Source organism: Gossypium hirsutum, chromosome D13, assembly GCF_007990345.1.
Source record: "Gossypium hirsutum isolate 1008001.06 chromosome D13, Gossypium_hirsutum_v2.1, whole genome shotgun sequence".
Taxonomy (NCBI): domain Eukaryota; kingdom Viridiplantae; phylum Streptophyta; class Magnoliopsida; order Malvales; family Malvaceae; genus Gossypium; species Gossypium hirsutum.
The window spans coordinates 23,353,255-23,371,478 of NC_053449.1; the positions used below are offsets into that span (position 1 = coordinate 23,353,255).

An 18,224-nucleotide genomic window follows, 5' to 3' on the forward strand; every position below is an offset into this window, starting at 1 on the left:
GGGTATTTGCATATCACATTGCATGAATTCACATTTCGTCATAACGTACTCCTTATTTGCAAAAATTTGCATATACAACATTTGACACGCTACTTCAACATTCAATCATAAAATGATTCGCCATTCATGTAACACTGAAACAAACATTTTTAACACAAAATACTAAAACAAAAATATTCGTTTAATACCTGGGTTAAGGAACTCCCTTGAGGTTGATGCATATCCTTCAATTAAGCTTTTCCCTTGCTACTCAAACCTTCTTAAACACCCAAAACATCTCAATCATTTTAGAATCCAACCAAGACCATTCATCATCATAAAAACTCTAATGTGTTTGCATGCAGAGACCATTTAAATAATTATTCATCTCCTTACCTAAAATGGAACAAAATCAATAGTCAATTGAAATCTTTAACTTCCTTTTTTTTCTTAAATTCACTAATACAAAGAGATTAGAAGACTTACCACTATACAAGGTTTCCAATTTCTAAGACATAAACCTCAATTTCTCCCTTTCATACACGAACATTCATTAATCTTTCTTTTTTCCATGGAAAACCAGAGAAAAGAAGAAGAACAGAAAAATAAAGAATCATCCCCGGAGAAGAATGCCTCTCCTATATATATAGTCCCTCCTACCTTTTATTAAAACCAATTCACGGCCACCTAGAATTGAAGAATTAACTCTACAAAACGGGTTAAGCATAAAAATAATTTGTCATATTATATTGATCTTAATGCTACCCCAATTATATCCTTTAGCTCACCACTTTATATCCATTTATCCCGCCTTCCTTTGCTCTCCTACCAACGTCCAGAGTAAAAATCCTACACAAAAGATTGCAAGTACACGGGTCAGGATGTAATAAAGTTACAACTAAGTAGGTGAGTACTCTGAGGATTGTTCCCAAGGGAGGGGAGCACTAAATTAATTCTAACTTACACATAAATAGATCTAATTAATACTTTAGTCATATTATAGTATGAAATATTAAAAGAAGGGTTTTTGGATAAATGATAAGAAAATAATAAGAAATTAAATGACAGAAATTAAACAAAAAGCAAGAAATCAAATAAAAGAATACATATCAAATCTGGGCTTGGGTGATTAGCTCACTTTGGTAATCGTGATCAACTATGGTTTCAGGTTTTCTCGTTCAACCAACTAGTCAATACCCAAATAGGATCTTCCGATACGTCTACTAAAATACTGAGTCGATAAGAACTACTTTTCTTTCGATCTCACAGTCCAGACCAGTTTAGGGTTAAGGTTTTTACGGATAGGTCATACCAATTTTGGGTTAATTCCCACCTTGATGAATTCCTAGGGTTGTCAGGTCTAGGGTTTAGGTTCTTCCTTTCCTGAAAAGTTGATTCGTTGAGAAATCCCTACAAAATAGTTAATTATTAATACCTCCACTCACTAATACCCCACAGGAGGATTAGTTCCTCATAGATCTAGTAAACCATATAAACTTGAATGAAAGAATGAACATGAAGAACAATTTCAAGAGTAACAGTTTAGAAGAAGCCTATTTGTATTGAATTTAAACGCAGAATCCTTACGAAGTTTAAGAATAATTTCAAAATCTGATTTCTTCCCAAAATCAAATAACAAGAATAGAAATAAAATCTAAACCCTAAAAGAAAAGAAAAAATAAAGTCTAAAATTATAGAGAAAATTATACAAAAGAAATATGTGTCCATAACATGTGTTAGCTGAGCCTTATAGACTTAGGATGGTCGTCATCCTTAACCCTAGATCAGCTGATGTTCTCGAGTTTAAAGTTGGATTGTGTGGACCAAAACACCCTCTGACTCATATTAACTTCCTATATAGACGCGATGTCACAACAGACTAGGTCATTGATCTGTCGTAATTTGGTGTAGTAGATTAAACTAATTTCCATACTTTAGGAGCTTGAAAAAAAGTATTTTCATTAGGATTAATACTGGTCACTATGTCGTAACACGTTATGCTCGATGTCACAACATAGAGAGCAGAATGGAGAAATCATGAAACAGCCTTCGATGTCGCGACACAGCCCATAGGCGTCGCCACATACTCATGAAGATATCCCAAAAGGAGTACAACGATTGCTATGTCACGACACAGGTCCTAGGGTTTCGGACATGGACTCTGGACGGGAATTAAACACAAGAAAGGGATGTTTTGGTCTGCACAATCAAAATTAAAGCTCGAGAACATCAGCTAAACCTAAGGTTAAGGATGACGGCCACCTAAGATCTATAAATATGTTCATTGTCTCATGTAAAAGACACCATTCACTTAACCTAGAATTAGTCTTTTAATTTCAGTTCAGTTTTCTCTTTTCTTAGGTTAAATTTATTTTCATCTTGTTCTTGTTCTATTTTGAGAGATATGTATTGTGGAGATAATCAAACCTTATGGATTCACGATCAATCTCTTGAATTTTAGTTCTTTATTTTATTTTATTTTTATTATAAAAACCCTAGAAAACTCCTTTTATTTCACTTTAATATAGCTGAATTAGAGTACTAATTAGATCTTTTAGTGTTTAGGTTAAAATTTATTTAGTACTCGCCTCCCTTGGGTACAATTCTCGGAGTACTCACCTACTTCTTTGTAACTATATTACAACTGGACCCATATACTGGTGGATACCACCTCATTTATATATATTACTGCAATATTCACACTATAGGCGCTAGTATGTCCGAAGGCGGTCAAGTTGTTACCGCTGTTGATGGGAAGGCAATATCACTAGTTTGATTTTAATTTTTTTCATTCTGAAGGAATAATTAAGAAATTTTTAAATTATAGATACGATTTTTTTATTGTTACTAATCTTCTCTTTTTCAGTTTAGTGTATGACTAGTAGTAAGGGCACACCTACTGTAGCAGCTACAAATCAAGAGAGTATAATTTGAAGAAATTGCTAACAACAATAGCAGCAGCAACAGATGTAAGATCCACCACCACTTGCTGTAGGTAACGTACCACATGAAAATTCACTGTTTGGCAACGTTGACAATAATGCCTTAGGAAACCCACCAGCACCATAACTACCTACAAACATGCACATGGCTCACGACGAGAGAACCTTAAGAGACTACGCACTTGTAACATCCCGATTTTGGGCCTAGTCGGAACACTTGTAACATCCCGATTTTGGCCCTAATCGGAGCAATGGTTTCGGGACCACAAATTCGATGAGGAAAAATTTGTTTTTACTATATTTTTATGGTCTAAAATTTCACGAAATGATTTCGTGAAAATTTCGTTCAAAAATTTCGACGTTTGGGCACTCAATTTAGTAAAAAGGACTAAATTGTAAACAGTACAAAAGTTGAGTTCTACATGTTAAAGGTGTCTAATTGTTATGAAATTTTAAATTGGAGGTCTTTATATGGTAGTTAGACCATTGGTTAAGTTATGGACAAAAATGGACATGAGATAAGTGAAATAGGAAATTTTTAAGTTAAGGGCATTTTGGTAATTTAGTAATTAAAATGAATTAAAAGGGAAAAAGATGAAAAATTGTGCTCATCTCTTTCATTTGGCCAAAATTAGCAAGGGGGGAAGCCATAGTTAGGGTTTTCAAGCTTCCAATCTCCATAGTAAGTGATCCCAAGCCTCGTTTTTAATGTTCTTTACGTTTTTTGAAGCCTCGGTAACTTGATTTAGCTTATTCTAGCAATAATTTAACCTTGGGTTCATATTTGGAAAAATACCCATAGGTGAAATGTGTTTATTTTGATGTTTTATGGTAGAATATGAATTCTTAAATTATGTTAAACGATTTGTGCTAAGCGATTTTAAGTGAAAACGAGTAAAACGACATAATCGGTGAAAATACCTAATGTTCATAAGTGTTAGAATGGGAATTTGACGTTACCATAGAAGGGGAAAATGTTCAGCATGTTATAAAACATAAGAATATGGGATGAAGTTTAATTTTCGAGCTTTGGGGCAAAAGTGTAAATATGTAAAGTTTAGGGGCAAAATCATAATTTTTCCAAAGTTAGAGTCGAGGGCTGTTTTGATAAATGTGGGTATTAAAATAAACTAAATTTGCTATTATAGATCAAGAAGAACGAAATTCGGGGTTAGACCGAGGAAAGAAAAAGGTTGAAGACTAAGTTGATAGATTTGGTCATATTTTGTATCGAGGTAAGTTTACGGTAAATAAATGCAATTATTTCATGAAATTATTTAATGTTGACTCAAGTATGATATGATAGAGAATTAGTGTTAAAAAGTCCCGTTGAAACATAAGGAATATATCGGATACAAATGTCATGACATTTGGGTAAAGAGATCCCATGTAAGACCATGTCTGGACATGAAATTGGCATCATTGAGATTATGAGAGGTCCCATGTAAGACCATGTTTGGGACATGGCGTTGGCACTGAGATGAGAGGCCCCCCGTAAGACCATGTCTGGGACATGGCATGGGCACCGATATGAGAACTCCCATGTAAGACCATATCTGGGATATGACATTGGCAGTACAAGAAACATCCCATGTAAGACCATGTCTGGGACATGGCTTTGGCATGTTATTATCAGAAAAGAGACCCAAGTATCCTTACTATTCCAATGTGGCTCAACGGGTTAGTAACAAATTATGTTCCATGAAAGTTCAGGTAAAAGCATAAATAGCAAATTCAGGTGAGTTATAAGAGTTAAGAACATATTATGTTATCAATTGAGAACCAACTTTTCAGCAAGAGAAGAGTAAGTTATAATCATGAGTTATCTAAGTAAACAAGTAAGTGAACGAGTAAGAGAGTAAGTAAAGAGGAAATTAAAGATCATGACATTTGAGTATAATTATTTGTGTTAAATGTTGTTATTTATTTACTTGTAAACTTACTAAGCTTTATACTTACTTCTTTTATTTTCCTTCTTTTATAGTATTGCAAAGCTAATTCGGGGATCTTAAAGACGTCGGAGAGTGCTCACACTATCAACAACTACAACTCGATATTTTATGATGATCAATGTTTAAGCTATAGCATGTATAGGGACTTAGTCATTTTGAATGTATGTCCTTATGATATTGATAAAGGATGATGTGTAAATATGAGATAATGTTTAGCTATTAAAATGGCTAAGTAAGAATATGTTTGATATTATGAATGCTTAGGTGATAGCTTATACCTAGAAATTATGAAAGAGTAAAAATTTGCAATGAAACAGTTTTGGGACAGCAAGAGTGACGTGAATTTGAAAAATCACTAAGGATAGTATAAAATTAATTAGAGAGGGAATGATATATAGAATTAAAGCTTAGCAACTCTATTTTCATAGAAAAATAACGGTGTGGGTAAAGGAATTTTATATTCTGAGATATTTGAATTTTAGTTGGACAGGGTCAGAATGGTTTTTAGAGTCCCCTATTTTGACTTTAGAAAATCATTACAAATTGTAAAAAAATAATTATGAGTTATAATTTATATGTCTAGATTCCTTAGTGATTCTATTTTCTGTAGAAACAATTGAAAACACCATATGAAAATCATACGATAAGAAAATTGATTTTTAGTGAATAAAGGTCAGAACCGTCAGACAGTGAAACAGGGGAGATTTTAATGAATAAACTGTACTAATTGGATAAACCAAAAATTCTTAAAATTTTATGGTAAGATAATATATGAGTCTAGTATCAGGGAAAATTTACGGATCTAAATTTTTAGTTTCGTAACTCGAGTTATAGTTAAATTAGTGACTGCTGCGCAGGTGCACAGCATTATGGTGAACAGTGAAATAAATTTTAAAAGCAATTTTTTATGCCCCGAACTAATAAGTTAAGTCAAGTAACGCCTCATAATCAACTCCGGCAACGGTCTCGGGTAAGGGGTGTTACAGCACTACCAAGTCTAGATATGGTTCAAGAAAGTATAACAAGGCCAACTATTACAGCGAATAATTTTGAAATTAGGCTGACAATGATTCAGATGATCCAGAATGATCTGCAATTTTGGGGAATAATGACAAAGTACCCGAATCAACATTTAAAATGCTTTCTCTAACTCTGTGATACTTTTAAGTATAATGGGGTCACTGATGACACTATTCATCATCGGTTGTTCCCTTTTTCTTTGATAGATAACGCCTTTTTTTTTAAACTCATAAGCACTAGGATCCATTACAACATGGGATGAACTCGGTGGAAAGTTCTTACAGAAGTTTATCCCTATCAGTAAAGTGGTTCAATTAAGAAGGGAGATTGTTGTTTTCAGAAAAATGGAATGAAAAAGTTTCCATGAGGCCTAGGAACGTTTTAAAACGTTGATTTAGAAATGCCCGCACCATGGATTTCCTGAGTGGATGCGATTGTAGGTATTTTATAACGGGTTGGACGCAAATGATTGGACGAAGTAGCAGGAGGAGATCTTATGAATAGAACGTACGAGGCTGCGTACGAGATCATAGAGAACATGGCATTGAACTCTTGTTAGTGGCCAATTGAACGGTTTACATATGAGCCATAAAACCACTACGGTAAAAGCTATTCAAGAGGACGATAAGTATCAACTGTTAGTGGATAGACTTAACCACACTGAATCTATAAACAATGCACCGTCTATGAATAGAGGAGATAAATCATTTTTCCACTACATCAATAGTCCTACTATAACACCCATAACTTGTATCTGTCACCAGATTAGGGTTACAAAGTATTATCGTACAATGAAGAATAATCTATAACAAATAGCATCAAATTTACCAAATTAATTAAAAAATTCATAGATAATTTAGATTTGAATACCACATCCACTAATAGTCCTTAAATCGAGTCTACGAAGCCTTCAAATAGTATAGGAACAATTAGGGACCAATTCAAAACAAATTAGCAGATTTGGGGTAAGAATGAAAATTTTCAAAACAGGGGTCAAATGCCATGTGTCCAACCCGTGTGGCTCAAGACATGGTAGTGTAGCTATCCCGTACGCCCGTGTGCTTCTTCACACGCCCGAGTGATTGGGCTATTGGAATGACGGAAATGTGCAAATGTACATAATCACAACAAGTAATAAAGTGACAAGTAAATGTCCAGTTATCATACCCACTGGGATTGTGAAAACAATTATTTATGAATGCAATTTTAAAAACACTTTGGTGAAGAAAAATATTTTGATTTGAGGAGGTGATTAAAAATTAGGATTTTAACTAAGTAAAATAAATAAAAGTTCCAACGCACGATTTCAAAAGATTATTTTAATCAAGATGACATAATTGTGCTAGATTAATTACATTTCTTAACTTAGAATTATTAAACTCATGTTTATGTTGTTATGAATAAATTCACGGCAACTTGGTAATTTGCTAACTTATGAACATACTTACCTACCAAAATCCATTTATCTCTTGACTATATCTCTATGTCAATTCAACCGATTAAACAAATTTTAATAAGCAAATGTGTTAATGCACATACATACTTATGAAATTAAAATAATCTCTTGTACATATCTCTATGCCAATTCAAACAATTAATTCAATATCATAAGCACATAAAAGATTATGTGAGGTAACAATGTATTTCTACCTTAAAACAGTTTAATCACAATAATCTTGCAAGTTATGCAAGGCTATTGTATTGTTAGATATCGTTACTAATTTAACCCTCAGCTACCTTAGATGATTAAACATGCACTGATTAAGTATCGTGTCAATTAATTACAATTTCAATCCGTTTAAATAATTAATTCATTAGTTACCTTATAATTGTAATGCAATAATAACTTAGTCATGGTTTTACTTAATCAAACATCTTATCGAGGCTTATAACAACACAAACACAATTTTAATAACTCAAGTAGATCAAATGCAATCAACCTAACACGAATTGAATTTAAGCCATATTAATTAAATTAAACATTTCAACATCACAAATATTCATAGACATGTTCATAACAACAACATCACAAATATTCATAGACATGTTCATAACAACAACAATGAAATTAAAAGGATAAGGAACAAGAATCAAATCCAGTGTGTATCCGAGGCTTGACTAGTTTGCTCTTCTCCTCCTTCTCCGCTTGTTCTTGTTGAATCGAGGCTTCCACGGACACTTGAATATTACTTCAAATGGTGGTTTTCATAGGCAAGGGCCAAACGATAAAATTTTTTTAGGGGGACTGAAATTAAATTGTAATTTTTATGATAGCAAAAATACAATTTCACCATTTTAATAGCCTATATATTTATAATTTTTAAAGGATTAAATCAAATTTTTATATTTTTAGGGGGTCAAAGTACAATTTTACCTTTATTAATTTAAAATTTTAAAAATTTGAAAGGGCCTAAATGGACAATTTTCCATTTTAGGGGGGATCGGAGCCCCTACTTGCCCTCTAGTTTCGGCCCTATTTGTAGGCCTTTTTCAAGAAGTTTTTGAATTTGGGTTGAATCAAGATTGTTCATAGGCTCTTTTCAGCACATGTCATCTCTTTGAAAATATAGGGAGGTAATAATGCAGCTCATTCATTTGAAAAGATAATCTTATTGTCAAGGGCGAAACTAGGGGGTTGGCAGGGGCCTGACCCCCCTAAATGGAAAATTTTTCATTTAGGCTCTTTAAAATTTTTAAAATTTTAAATTAGTAAAGGTAAAATTGTACTTTAGCCCCCTAAAAATATAAAATTTTGATTTAATCCTTTAAAAATTATATAGATATAAACTTTTAAAATTTTAAAATTACATTTTTCTATCATAAAAATTATAATTTAATTTCCACCCCTTTAATCTAAAAACACTGAGTAAAATACTCTTCCTACTAATCTTATTCCTATTTTTCATATGCATACGAAGATCGGGTATAGAGTAATTGGGTTTAGTTTTTGTCCTCTTCATGATGGTATTTTCTTGTTATTTGTCTACATTTGTAGTTAATATAATTTCTCTACCTTAAAAAAAAAGTCTATCACAAACGCATTGATTGCCCCCACTTCATTCAAATTTGGTGAAGCTGAAAATATTTTGCTTAATCTTATATTTAATCCTTCTACTATGTTGTAATTTCAGACTAACTCCCTGATTATTTTTGGGGTAAAAAAAGGAAAGACTTCAAAGTTCAAACTAAACAGTAAGGAAATTACAATACATTATTTCTCAAGTGTCTAACTCCTAATAAATCATCTGCTGAAATATGCCTAGTACCTAATTTCGCCAAAAAATTTGCGGCCAAGCTCGCTTCTCTAAGGATGGGAGTAAAAATAATACTGTAGTCTGTTACAAATGCTTCTGATGTGCTGCACAAGAACCAAGCTGCTATCGCCGAAAAAAGATCTATTGAGTGCAATGCTGTTATGCCTCCTTTCTTAAAACCTCCATCCCACGCAACTTGCAAACCGTCTCATTTAGCCATAAGTCTACCTTAATTTGCTCTCTTTACTTTTGTTAATATGATATGAAAGTAAACGACCAAATTATATCAAATTGAAATACGAAGATTAAACTTCATGTTTTAAAATAGTAGAGGGACTAAAACTACAATTAGATCAAAAGTTTTCGCACCCTTTTAGCTAGGTTCGTACGCAATTGGGTGCCAAACTGGCAATGTCAAAGCTCTCCTATTTTATTGTGGATATTGCAGGCTTTAGTTGACATTAGATTTTTTTTTTTCTGAGTATTTTTGTTGGGTGAATTCTGAGTTGTGGAGCCCTCGCATTTGTAATATAAATAGAAGCTCTTATTTTTCTTAATATCTCATTCTTTTCAAGCATTCTCTTATTTTCTCCTGTTTGGTCTTGGCTTTAAGCCCTTCAATTAAAATGGAGCGCCATTTTTTCTTTTCTGCCTGCGCTTTGCTTCTTCTGGCTGCTTCAACAGCTTCACCTGCTAGAATAGTAGAGCATAAATTCTATGTAATTATCCTCCTTTTTTTTACTTTTTTCTTTTTTTTTTACGATCCATAGGGCCAAAATATTTTATTACAACTCCCGTAAATCCATGAAACGGAAGAGGTTTTAGAGCCTTATGCTCTGTTACTCTTCCAGGGGCAAACCGTCATTGCAGTGATTGTCGTACCTCAGTAACACCATGCATGCACGTTGAAATAGAATTGCTTTTACAAAAACACCCTTCACATTCTTTTGTTTATATTTACTTTTAATCAGTCTTTGATTAGTAGTGTGATTAATAATTCAACCGCTTTTTTTTGAAACAAATGAGTGTAATTAATAGTGCCCAAGGGATATATTAATATGATTTTACAGGTAGATATCCCTAAGTAGTAAATATTTAAATTTGTTGGCAGGTGCAAAATTTGACTGTTAATAAGCTATGCAACACCCAAATAATTACTGCAGTCAATGGTAGGCTCCCCGGCCCAACAATTCGTGTTCAAGAGGGCGACACGTTACTTGTTCATGTCTTCAATAAGTCACCTTACAATTTGTCTATTCACTGGTAAATTAATTTCTTACCAAAAATACAAACGAATTTATTTGGCTCAGTTTTCACTAAAATTTTAATTTCGCCTTTGACAAATTAAAAAATATCAAGTATTATCTGATTTCCATTTTATCACAAATTATATCTCGCTGCCTGCTACGCATATTAGCTGTTTCTACCGCCAATTTTCGTAATTAATTATTAGGGTACCAAAAAAATTATGTATAACATATATTTATAAAAACATTATAGGGAAAAATAGTTAAGTTAAGGATATAAAAACTAATTTATCCTTCTTTATATTTAAATGTGGTTTCAGTGGGAATGATGATGGTTAATTTTTTAGCTTTATTTAATATATATAAAAAATTTACTAATTATATTTATTATTTTGTAAGAGAATAAGTTTTTTAATTAAATTGACTTTTAATTTATTAGTGACAACTAAATCAATAGTTTAAATATAATGTAGATAGATATATATGGTGACCGCACGTGGCATTAAGGAGGTTTAATTATAACTTTGAAAATTTTTGAAGAGTTAGAATTAATATTTTTAAAAATTTAAAGAGTTTAAAGAAATTTTTAATAGTTTTTGAAAAGTTTAACCAAATTTTCAAAAGTTTTAAATGGAGTAGTGAGAATTTTTAAAATTTTAAAGGTGTTGTAGTTAAAATTTTTTTAAAAAAAATTAAAAATTTTGGGAGCAAAGATTTTGTTCCATCACTGATTCTATTTTAACGGGATGAGAAAATTTACTACTCCTTCAGGCGACGTCGGTATTTTATTTTATTAATTAAAAAAGAGAGATTTTAGCATCCTTTGAAAATAAAATAGCCACGAAGCCCATTATAATTGGTGTACGGTACTATAATAATAAAATGATTGGACAACAACTATCGCTATGTAATAAACTAATTTTATAGTCCAGTATTTTTTTTTAGTTATTTTTGTATGGGACTATTTTTTTAGTTATTAAATAAATTATTTGAATTTTATTAGTAAATTCAACATTAATTCGATTTAATCGGAAAAATACAAATAAAGTAAACTTATATAACAAAAGTAATATAATAATAAAGTTATAAATGGAATTTATTTATTTATAAATAAAATAAACTGATGCTGGAACTCGAAATTTAAAGTTTCAATTTTATCAACACTAAAATCTCATTTATCTTATCAATAATTATTTTTTAAAATATAGTTGAAATTTTTTACCCACTTGTTTATACAATATTCATATTATATGTCTTCAACCATTTCTAAGTACATAAATTATAGAGTAATTGATTAATTATTATTGTTGAGTAGGCATGGAGTGTTTCAAAGACTGAGTGGGTGGGCAGACGGACCCAGCATGATCACTCAATGTCCAATTCGACCTGGATGTAAATACATATATAAATTCACAATCATTGACCAAGAGGGAACCCTTTGGTGGCATGCTCACGTCTCATTTCTCCGTGCCACCGTCTACGGTGCACTCATCATACGCCCTAGAGGTGGCCACTCTTATCCATTCCCTATGCCCTACAAGGAAGTTCCCATCCTTTTAGGTACTTACCTATCCCACTTCTACCTTCTTACCCCAATCTAAAATTTAACTAAAGATTAATGTTTTAAGAAGGAATTTATTTATTCTTTTTGAATTAAAAGGCCACATATATAGGGTATTGTTAAAAAAAAATTTGCAATATCAACCACGTCGCAGGTGAGTGGTGGAACACTAATGTCTTTGATGTGGAGAAGCTGGCAGTGGCTACGGGCGCTGCCCCAAACCTTTCCATTGCTTATACAATAAATGGATGGCCCGGTGATCTTTACCCATGCTCTGAAAATCGTACGTTATGATTACCAATACATTTAGTGGTAAGTATGTTTTATTTTTGCATGGTTTAATTAGATGTTTTCCAATCAGAAATGTACAAGCTTAAGTTGTTGCAAGGGAGGACCTATCTCTTACGTATCATCAATGCTGCACTCAATCACGAGCTCTTTTTCAAGATAGCCAATCATAAGTTGACGGTTGTCAGCATTGACGCCCGCTACACTCAGCCTTATGTCACCAACGTCGTGGTAACTGCCCCTGGACAGACGGTCGACGTTTTGCTAACTGCGGATCAGCCGGTCGGGTCATATTACATGGCCGCTACAGCATACGCAAGCGCTGATGGTGTACTATTTGATAATACTACCACAAGGGGTGTCCTCGCCTATGATGGTGCTCCGTCGTCGACAACGCCTCTAATGCCAGTCCTTCCGGATTTTAATGACACTCCCACGGCGCACAAGTTTTACAGCAACCTTACTGGGTTGGTTGGTGGGCCTCACTGGGAGCCCGTCCCGCTTAAAGTTGATCATGAGATGTTGGTGACCATTGGGTTGGGGCTGGAGCCCTGTCCGGCAAACACAAGTTGCAAGGGTCCAAAACTCTCGGCCAGCATGAACAATGTATCCTTCGTGAGACCTACCAGCTTGTCCATGTTGCAAGCCTTTTTCTTCAACGTCAATGGAGTTTACACCACTGATTTCCCTATTAAGCCCACCATTGAATTTGACTACACCAACGCTAGCATTAACAACAACATTCCGATGCTGTTTGCCCCCAAAGGAACCAAGGTGACAAAGGTTAAGTTCAACTCAACTGTGGAGATAATCTTTCAGAACACAGCTATCCTTGGTGTAGAGAATCATCCCATGCACCTCCATGGCTTTGACTTCCATGTATTGGCTCAAGGGTTTGGAAACTATAACCTTGCCATTGATAGAAAGAAGCACAATTTTATTAACCCACAAATGCGCAACACAATTGCTGTGCCAGCAGGTGGATGGGCCGTAACCAGGTTTACAGCTAATAATCCAGGTTAGTTTTTCGTAATCATTAACTTAATGTCGCAACTAAGACGGTCAACTTTAATACTTTTTATGGACTGCAGATGAAAATGATAGCTGAACGAATCCTTTTTTGAAATACTTAGGTTGAGCCATTCAAAGATTTCATCTAGTTTTGGATTTAGTTCCATAATATAACATAATTTTATTATTTATTTTTATAATGTTGTTAATAGTTCCAAACAGATGTTAAAGTAATGACATTGATGCGGAATCCCGGATCTAGACACAAGAGAAACACAAATTAGAAATAAAACGAGAATAAAATTAGTTAAATAATAAATAAATAAATAAATAAAAAGGATAGATTTGCCCTATGGAACCCTTGGTTAACTTGTAACCAAAAAGGCCAATGATTGAGCGGCTCCCTACGAAACCCCTAGAAGAAGAACCTCTAGAAACACCGATGAACGGGAAAAAAATTTGAATATTTGCAACTCCGAAATACCCTCGAAAGTAACAAACTCCAAACTAAATAGCAAGAGAAGAATCACTCTACTCTAAAAAAATTTGCCTCACACAAATTTGAAAGAAAACAAATACTCTTCTTTTTATTCTTCTTTCAATGTGTAGAAAACAAGCCTATTTATAGGCAAATTACAAGAGTAATTGAATCCTAATAAAAACTCTTTAAAGAGTAATTGAATCCTAATAAAACTCTTTAAAATTATCTAAGAAAATAAATAAATAATAACCTAACCAATAAAATTACTTAACTCATAAATGATGTGTCCCAACCAATGAGAATTAAGTAAATAATAATAATAAGATACATAAAAAATTAATCCACCAATTTATGGGCTTTTACTATTCCAAGATTGGTCCAGTGAATTGCATTCCCATATTTATCAATGTCACGAACATGATGAATTAAATTTGTCGCAACAAAGTCTTGGACAAAAGCATTCATCTTTGATTTTAATTGTCGTGCCTTGCTTCGAGTGATTGGACCACTAGGAAAGACAACCCTTTGAGTGTCACCTCCTTGGCTCGTATCAGACATAACTTTTTTGTTATTCGTTCCCTCAATCTAGGTTACTTGAAAATAAAGTTAATTATGTTTTAATATAGTAGAGGGACTAAGACGATAATTAAGCCAAATGTCTTTTTTTTCAAGTAACCTAGTTATCCGAATCAAAGACTTGAACATTAGGCTTTTATCGGTTCATTTGATGATTCATTGTTTCCTATTCATGCTCTCAACTTCACAGGTGTATGGGTACTGCATTGCCACCTCGACATGCACCTCCCATTGGGCCTTGCCACTGCCTTCGTGGTTGAGAACGGCCCAACGCCGGAAACAACCTTGCCTCCACCTCCGGTGGATCTACCACAGTGCTAGAGATAATCTATTATTTGACGACGAAAAACGTTGAAGTGTTTCTTTCTATGACGCACTACATTTTTTCTTCCTTTAATTTGGGTTTTCTTTTAACAACGTTGAAATTATTCTTTCTGTTATTGTTTTTTTTGGGCTTCACTCTCAATGTTTTGAATGCAAGAAATTGTCGACGGAATAATTTACATTATTCATTTACTTTTTTTTTCTAACCCAAAACTATTCATCGTCGCATACCTCTAATATTACAAGGTTTTACAAAAGTGAAAACTCATAAAACAAGTTTGGAAAAAAAAACTCGTTTAACATATGAGAATGGCTTCGGCTTCAATATTTAAGTAATCAGCCTAGCCAGGCTTGTTTTATACTTTGTAATATATATTTATATATTATATAATTTATATCACATAAATTAAATATACAATAATGGTATACTTTGTAAACATTAAAAAGATGATAAGTTGTCTAAATTTAAAATTTTAATAGAAGAGAAACCATCTAAAATATTAAAAATTGAATTAAATATATATTTAAAAAATTAATATAAATGGACTTAAAATGAGTTTGGATTAATTATTTATAAATATGGAAAGGTTTGAATTTTTTTTTAGGTTCGACTTGGCCAAGCCCATTAGCATCTCTAGTCAAAACCTTATTCTGGTAATTGTATACACCATAGCCAAGCCCATACAATTTTGAAATCTAGTGGTGTTTTCTGCAAAACCACTGTAATGTATTTTTTTCACGATGTTTTTGTTGGGGATGAAAATAGATCATGGAAGATTACCAACGATAATGATCCTCAAGACAATTTGCAAAAGTACAAAGCAACAATTGGACTTAAGGAATCCTAGAAATGACTAAGCCAAGCCTCTAACGAAGCCCAAGACAAAAGACATATTCCTTGTAGGCACAACTTAAAAGAGGTTCATTGTAACTCTGTAAGCACCTCTACACCAACCAACACAAGAAGGATACTTAATACCAAGTTTCCTTATCATTGAAGGACCAATCCATCATTTAAAGGCAAGCCATTCAACTCACACTAAATACACCAACCATCTTATAACAGAGAAATATCCTCTATCCCATTATTTCAAAAAAAAATTAAACTATGTTTCATTCAATCAATGACTTGAGCATCAAAGTGTGCCTCGTAAGAAAGTCCTCTAGTGCTCACTAACCATATTTCTTTCTTTATAGACGTTCTCAAAGTATCTACCCATCTATCTCACATAGTTCGTAATTTACAATTTAAGTCCTAATTGGCATGCACACTAAAATATTTATTTTTTGTATTTCATTTTAACATAGTAGCAACTAAGCCTAGGCTCTGATACCATCAAATGTAACAACCCTTATACAGTCCAAAAACCCAATCAAACAAGGAGTGCTACATTAGTCGAAGGAGCAACCTAACCACTCTTTCCTTTTCAACATATTCAAACTAAAGTATTAAATTAAAACATTTGCACCACATTCTAGACATCCACAAACAATTAGAGACAAATTCAGGTTTAAAACGAGCTTTATACAATAGTAGAGGGCCTATTTAAGCAACCTTCAACCCAAGTATCGATACATGGGTCATTATTGATACTTTTCTCAAATTTATAAAATATTAAGCTTCAATATTTGGAGTACTGATACTCTAAAAACTTGTACCGAAACTTGAACATGAGTACCAATATTTAGAGTCAGGTACCAAACTTGCCCCTTGATAAATAATGATACGACACGCGTGTAGAACAGGATCATAGCTTGTCTAAGTCGCGGATTTATCCTAGATCTCTAGACGAGCGTAAATTGAAACGAAAAACAACGGAAACATATTAGTTGTCACAAAGGAGAGTTAAACAAAATTAAAATAAAAGAAAAATGAACTGGTTGACAAAGAGTCCAAAAGTGAATGAATTAGGGTTTCTTGGATGGAAAGAAATCGTCCTTCGGCCTCAAGAAAATGCCTCAACCAGATCTGGAAAAACAAAACACAAACAAAATCTTTAGAAGTGATTTTAAACACAAAAGCAAATTGTTTTGTGCAAGAATGTTTGAAACAACAAGAAAAGATTGAAACTCCTAATTTTAATATGTTTTCTGATAGAACGATATAGGAGAATGTCTTTCTTGAAACAACTTTAACCTAGAACAAAAATCAATAAAATCAGTAAGCCAAAACAATAAGAACAAACTTAAATAAGCAAGAAATGATAAATTAAGGGTAGAAAAGAGAAGGTGAAGTCCTAAGAAGCCTTGGAAACATTAAGAATCAACAACTCGTTTCAATGGCTCTAATTACCCCTCCAAGAAAGAGATCTTGGCAAGAAAAAGCTTGAAGATGATTCCCACAATCTGAAAGATTGTTAAAACAACTTCTAAAAGAAACTCAAGAGCAATTCTTGAAGAAAAACTCAAAGAGAATCATTATTCACTCAAAAAAATGGAATTCAATTGTTTGTATAAGGGTGGACAACCATGCTACTTATAGGCCCCCAAAATAAGTTTTCCTAACCCTGATGGACAAACTAACATGACAACTCATCAAATAAAAAAATAAAATCATTTTAAGTGTGGAATTTTAATTGGAATTTGTCCAAAGGAATTAAATGAGCACCTTGGGTTAAATTCTTACTTGATGATCCACCTATTAAAATAAAATTGGACCTAAAATTTAAATATTTTACAATTTGAGCCACTTTGATAATTTGTCTTTATATTCAATTAAATTACTTTCCAAACTTCAATATGGGCTTGTAGACATCTTAATAAACCATTTTTACAAGAACTTGGTCTTGTGATCCGTTTGCTCTCGAAATTGGCTCGTTCAATCCTGTACATTAAATCCAATGCGCGTTGGCTGCAATATTTGGTTTCTTAGACCAAGATTTTCAAGATTTGAAATCTTGATTTTCTTGATTCTTAAAATTGTTTGAAACAACAAAATTGGACTAAGATTCGATTTCTTGATTTTCTTGAAAACAAGAAAGTGAAATTTGATTTTCTTTTTCAATTGTGTGCGCATCTAGAGCCTTCGTAACAAAGTCTTGGATGGTCCCATTCAATCTTGCTCAGATTTGCTTGGACTTCAACCTCGTTATTGGGCCTTGAGGAAGTTTGAGACCATCACGTTCATGAGCCTAATTTTAGGCCTTGTGACTTATATCATTCCCCTCTTCCTTAAAAAGATCCATCCTCAAATTTGAAACATCAAAAGGAGTTAAATCAGCATTATTAAAAGTAAAACTTACATTGTACTCACCAAGCATACCTATTTGATAGGTGTTATCATTGATTCGTTTGAGTAATTGGAAAGGCCCATCACCCCTAGGGTCCAATTTAGTCTTCCTTTTACTTGGAAATCGCTCTTTGCGCATATGGACCCAAACCCAATCATTGGGTTCAAGGATAACTTGTTTGCGCTCCTTGTTAGCTTTCTTGGCATTTGTGTTATTTTTTTTACAATCCGTTGTTTTTCCTTTTCGTGCATTGATTTCACCAACTCAGCTTTCTTCTCTCCATCTAAGCTAGAAATATTTTCTATAGGTAATGGCACAAGATCAAATACAATTAGTAGGTTAAAACCAAAAACAAGTTC

At 33.2% G+C, this 18,224-nt stretch overlaps 1 protein-coding gene and 1 non-coding gene across 2 annotated transcripts; one reads left to right on the top strand and one right to left on the bottom strand.

The window, feature by feature from the left end:
* Positions 1 to 6,205: 6,205 nt before the first annotated feature.
* LOC121226003 (small nucleolar RNA R71) lies at positions 6,206 to 6,311 on the bottom strand. Its single transcript, XR_005923903.1, has one exon. It is a non-coding gene; the product is annotated as a small nucleolar RNA R71 (small nucleolar RNA).
* Positions 6,312 to 9,773: 3,462 nt separating this feature from the next.
* Positions 9,774 to 14,816, top strand: LOC107919485 (laccase-7). Its single transcript, XM_016848937.2, has 6 exons — positions 9,774 to 9,866; positions 10,259 to 10,410; positions 11,710 to 11,954; positions 12,110 to 12,238; positions 12,317 to 13,261; positions 14,502 to 14,816. The coding sequence occupies exons 1-6, from the start codon at positions 9,774 to 9,776 to the stop codon at positions 14,630 to 14,632; spliced, it is 1,695 nt and encodes a 564-aa protein (XP_016704426.1). The 3' UTR covers positions 14,633 to 14,816.
* The last annotated feature ends 3,408 nt before the right edge of the window (positions 14,817 to 18,224 follow it).

Coding starts and splice junctions, on each gene's coding strand:
- LOC107919485 (XM_016848937.2), top strand. CDS start 9,774: ATGGAGCGCCATTTTTTCTTTTCTGCCTGCGCTTTGCTTCTTCTGGCT. Junction 12,239..12,316: donor TTACCCATGCTCTGAAAATC/GTACGTTATGAT, acceptor TTTTCCAATCAG/AAATGTACAAGCTTAAGTTG. Junction 13,262..14,501: donor GTTTACAGCTAATAATCCAG/GTTAGTTTTTCG, acceptor TCAACTTCACAG/GTGTATGGGTACTGCATTGC.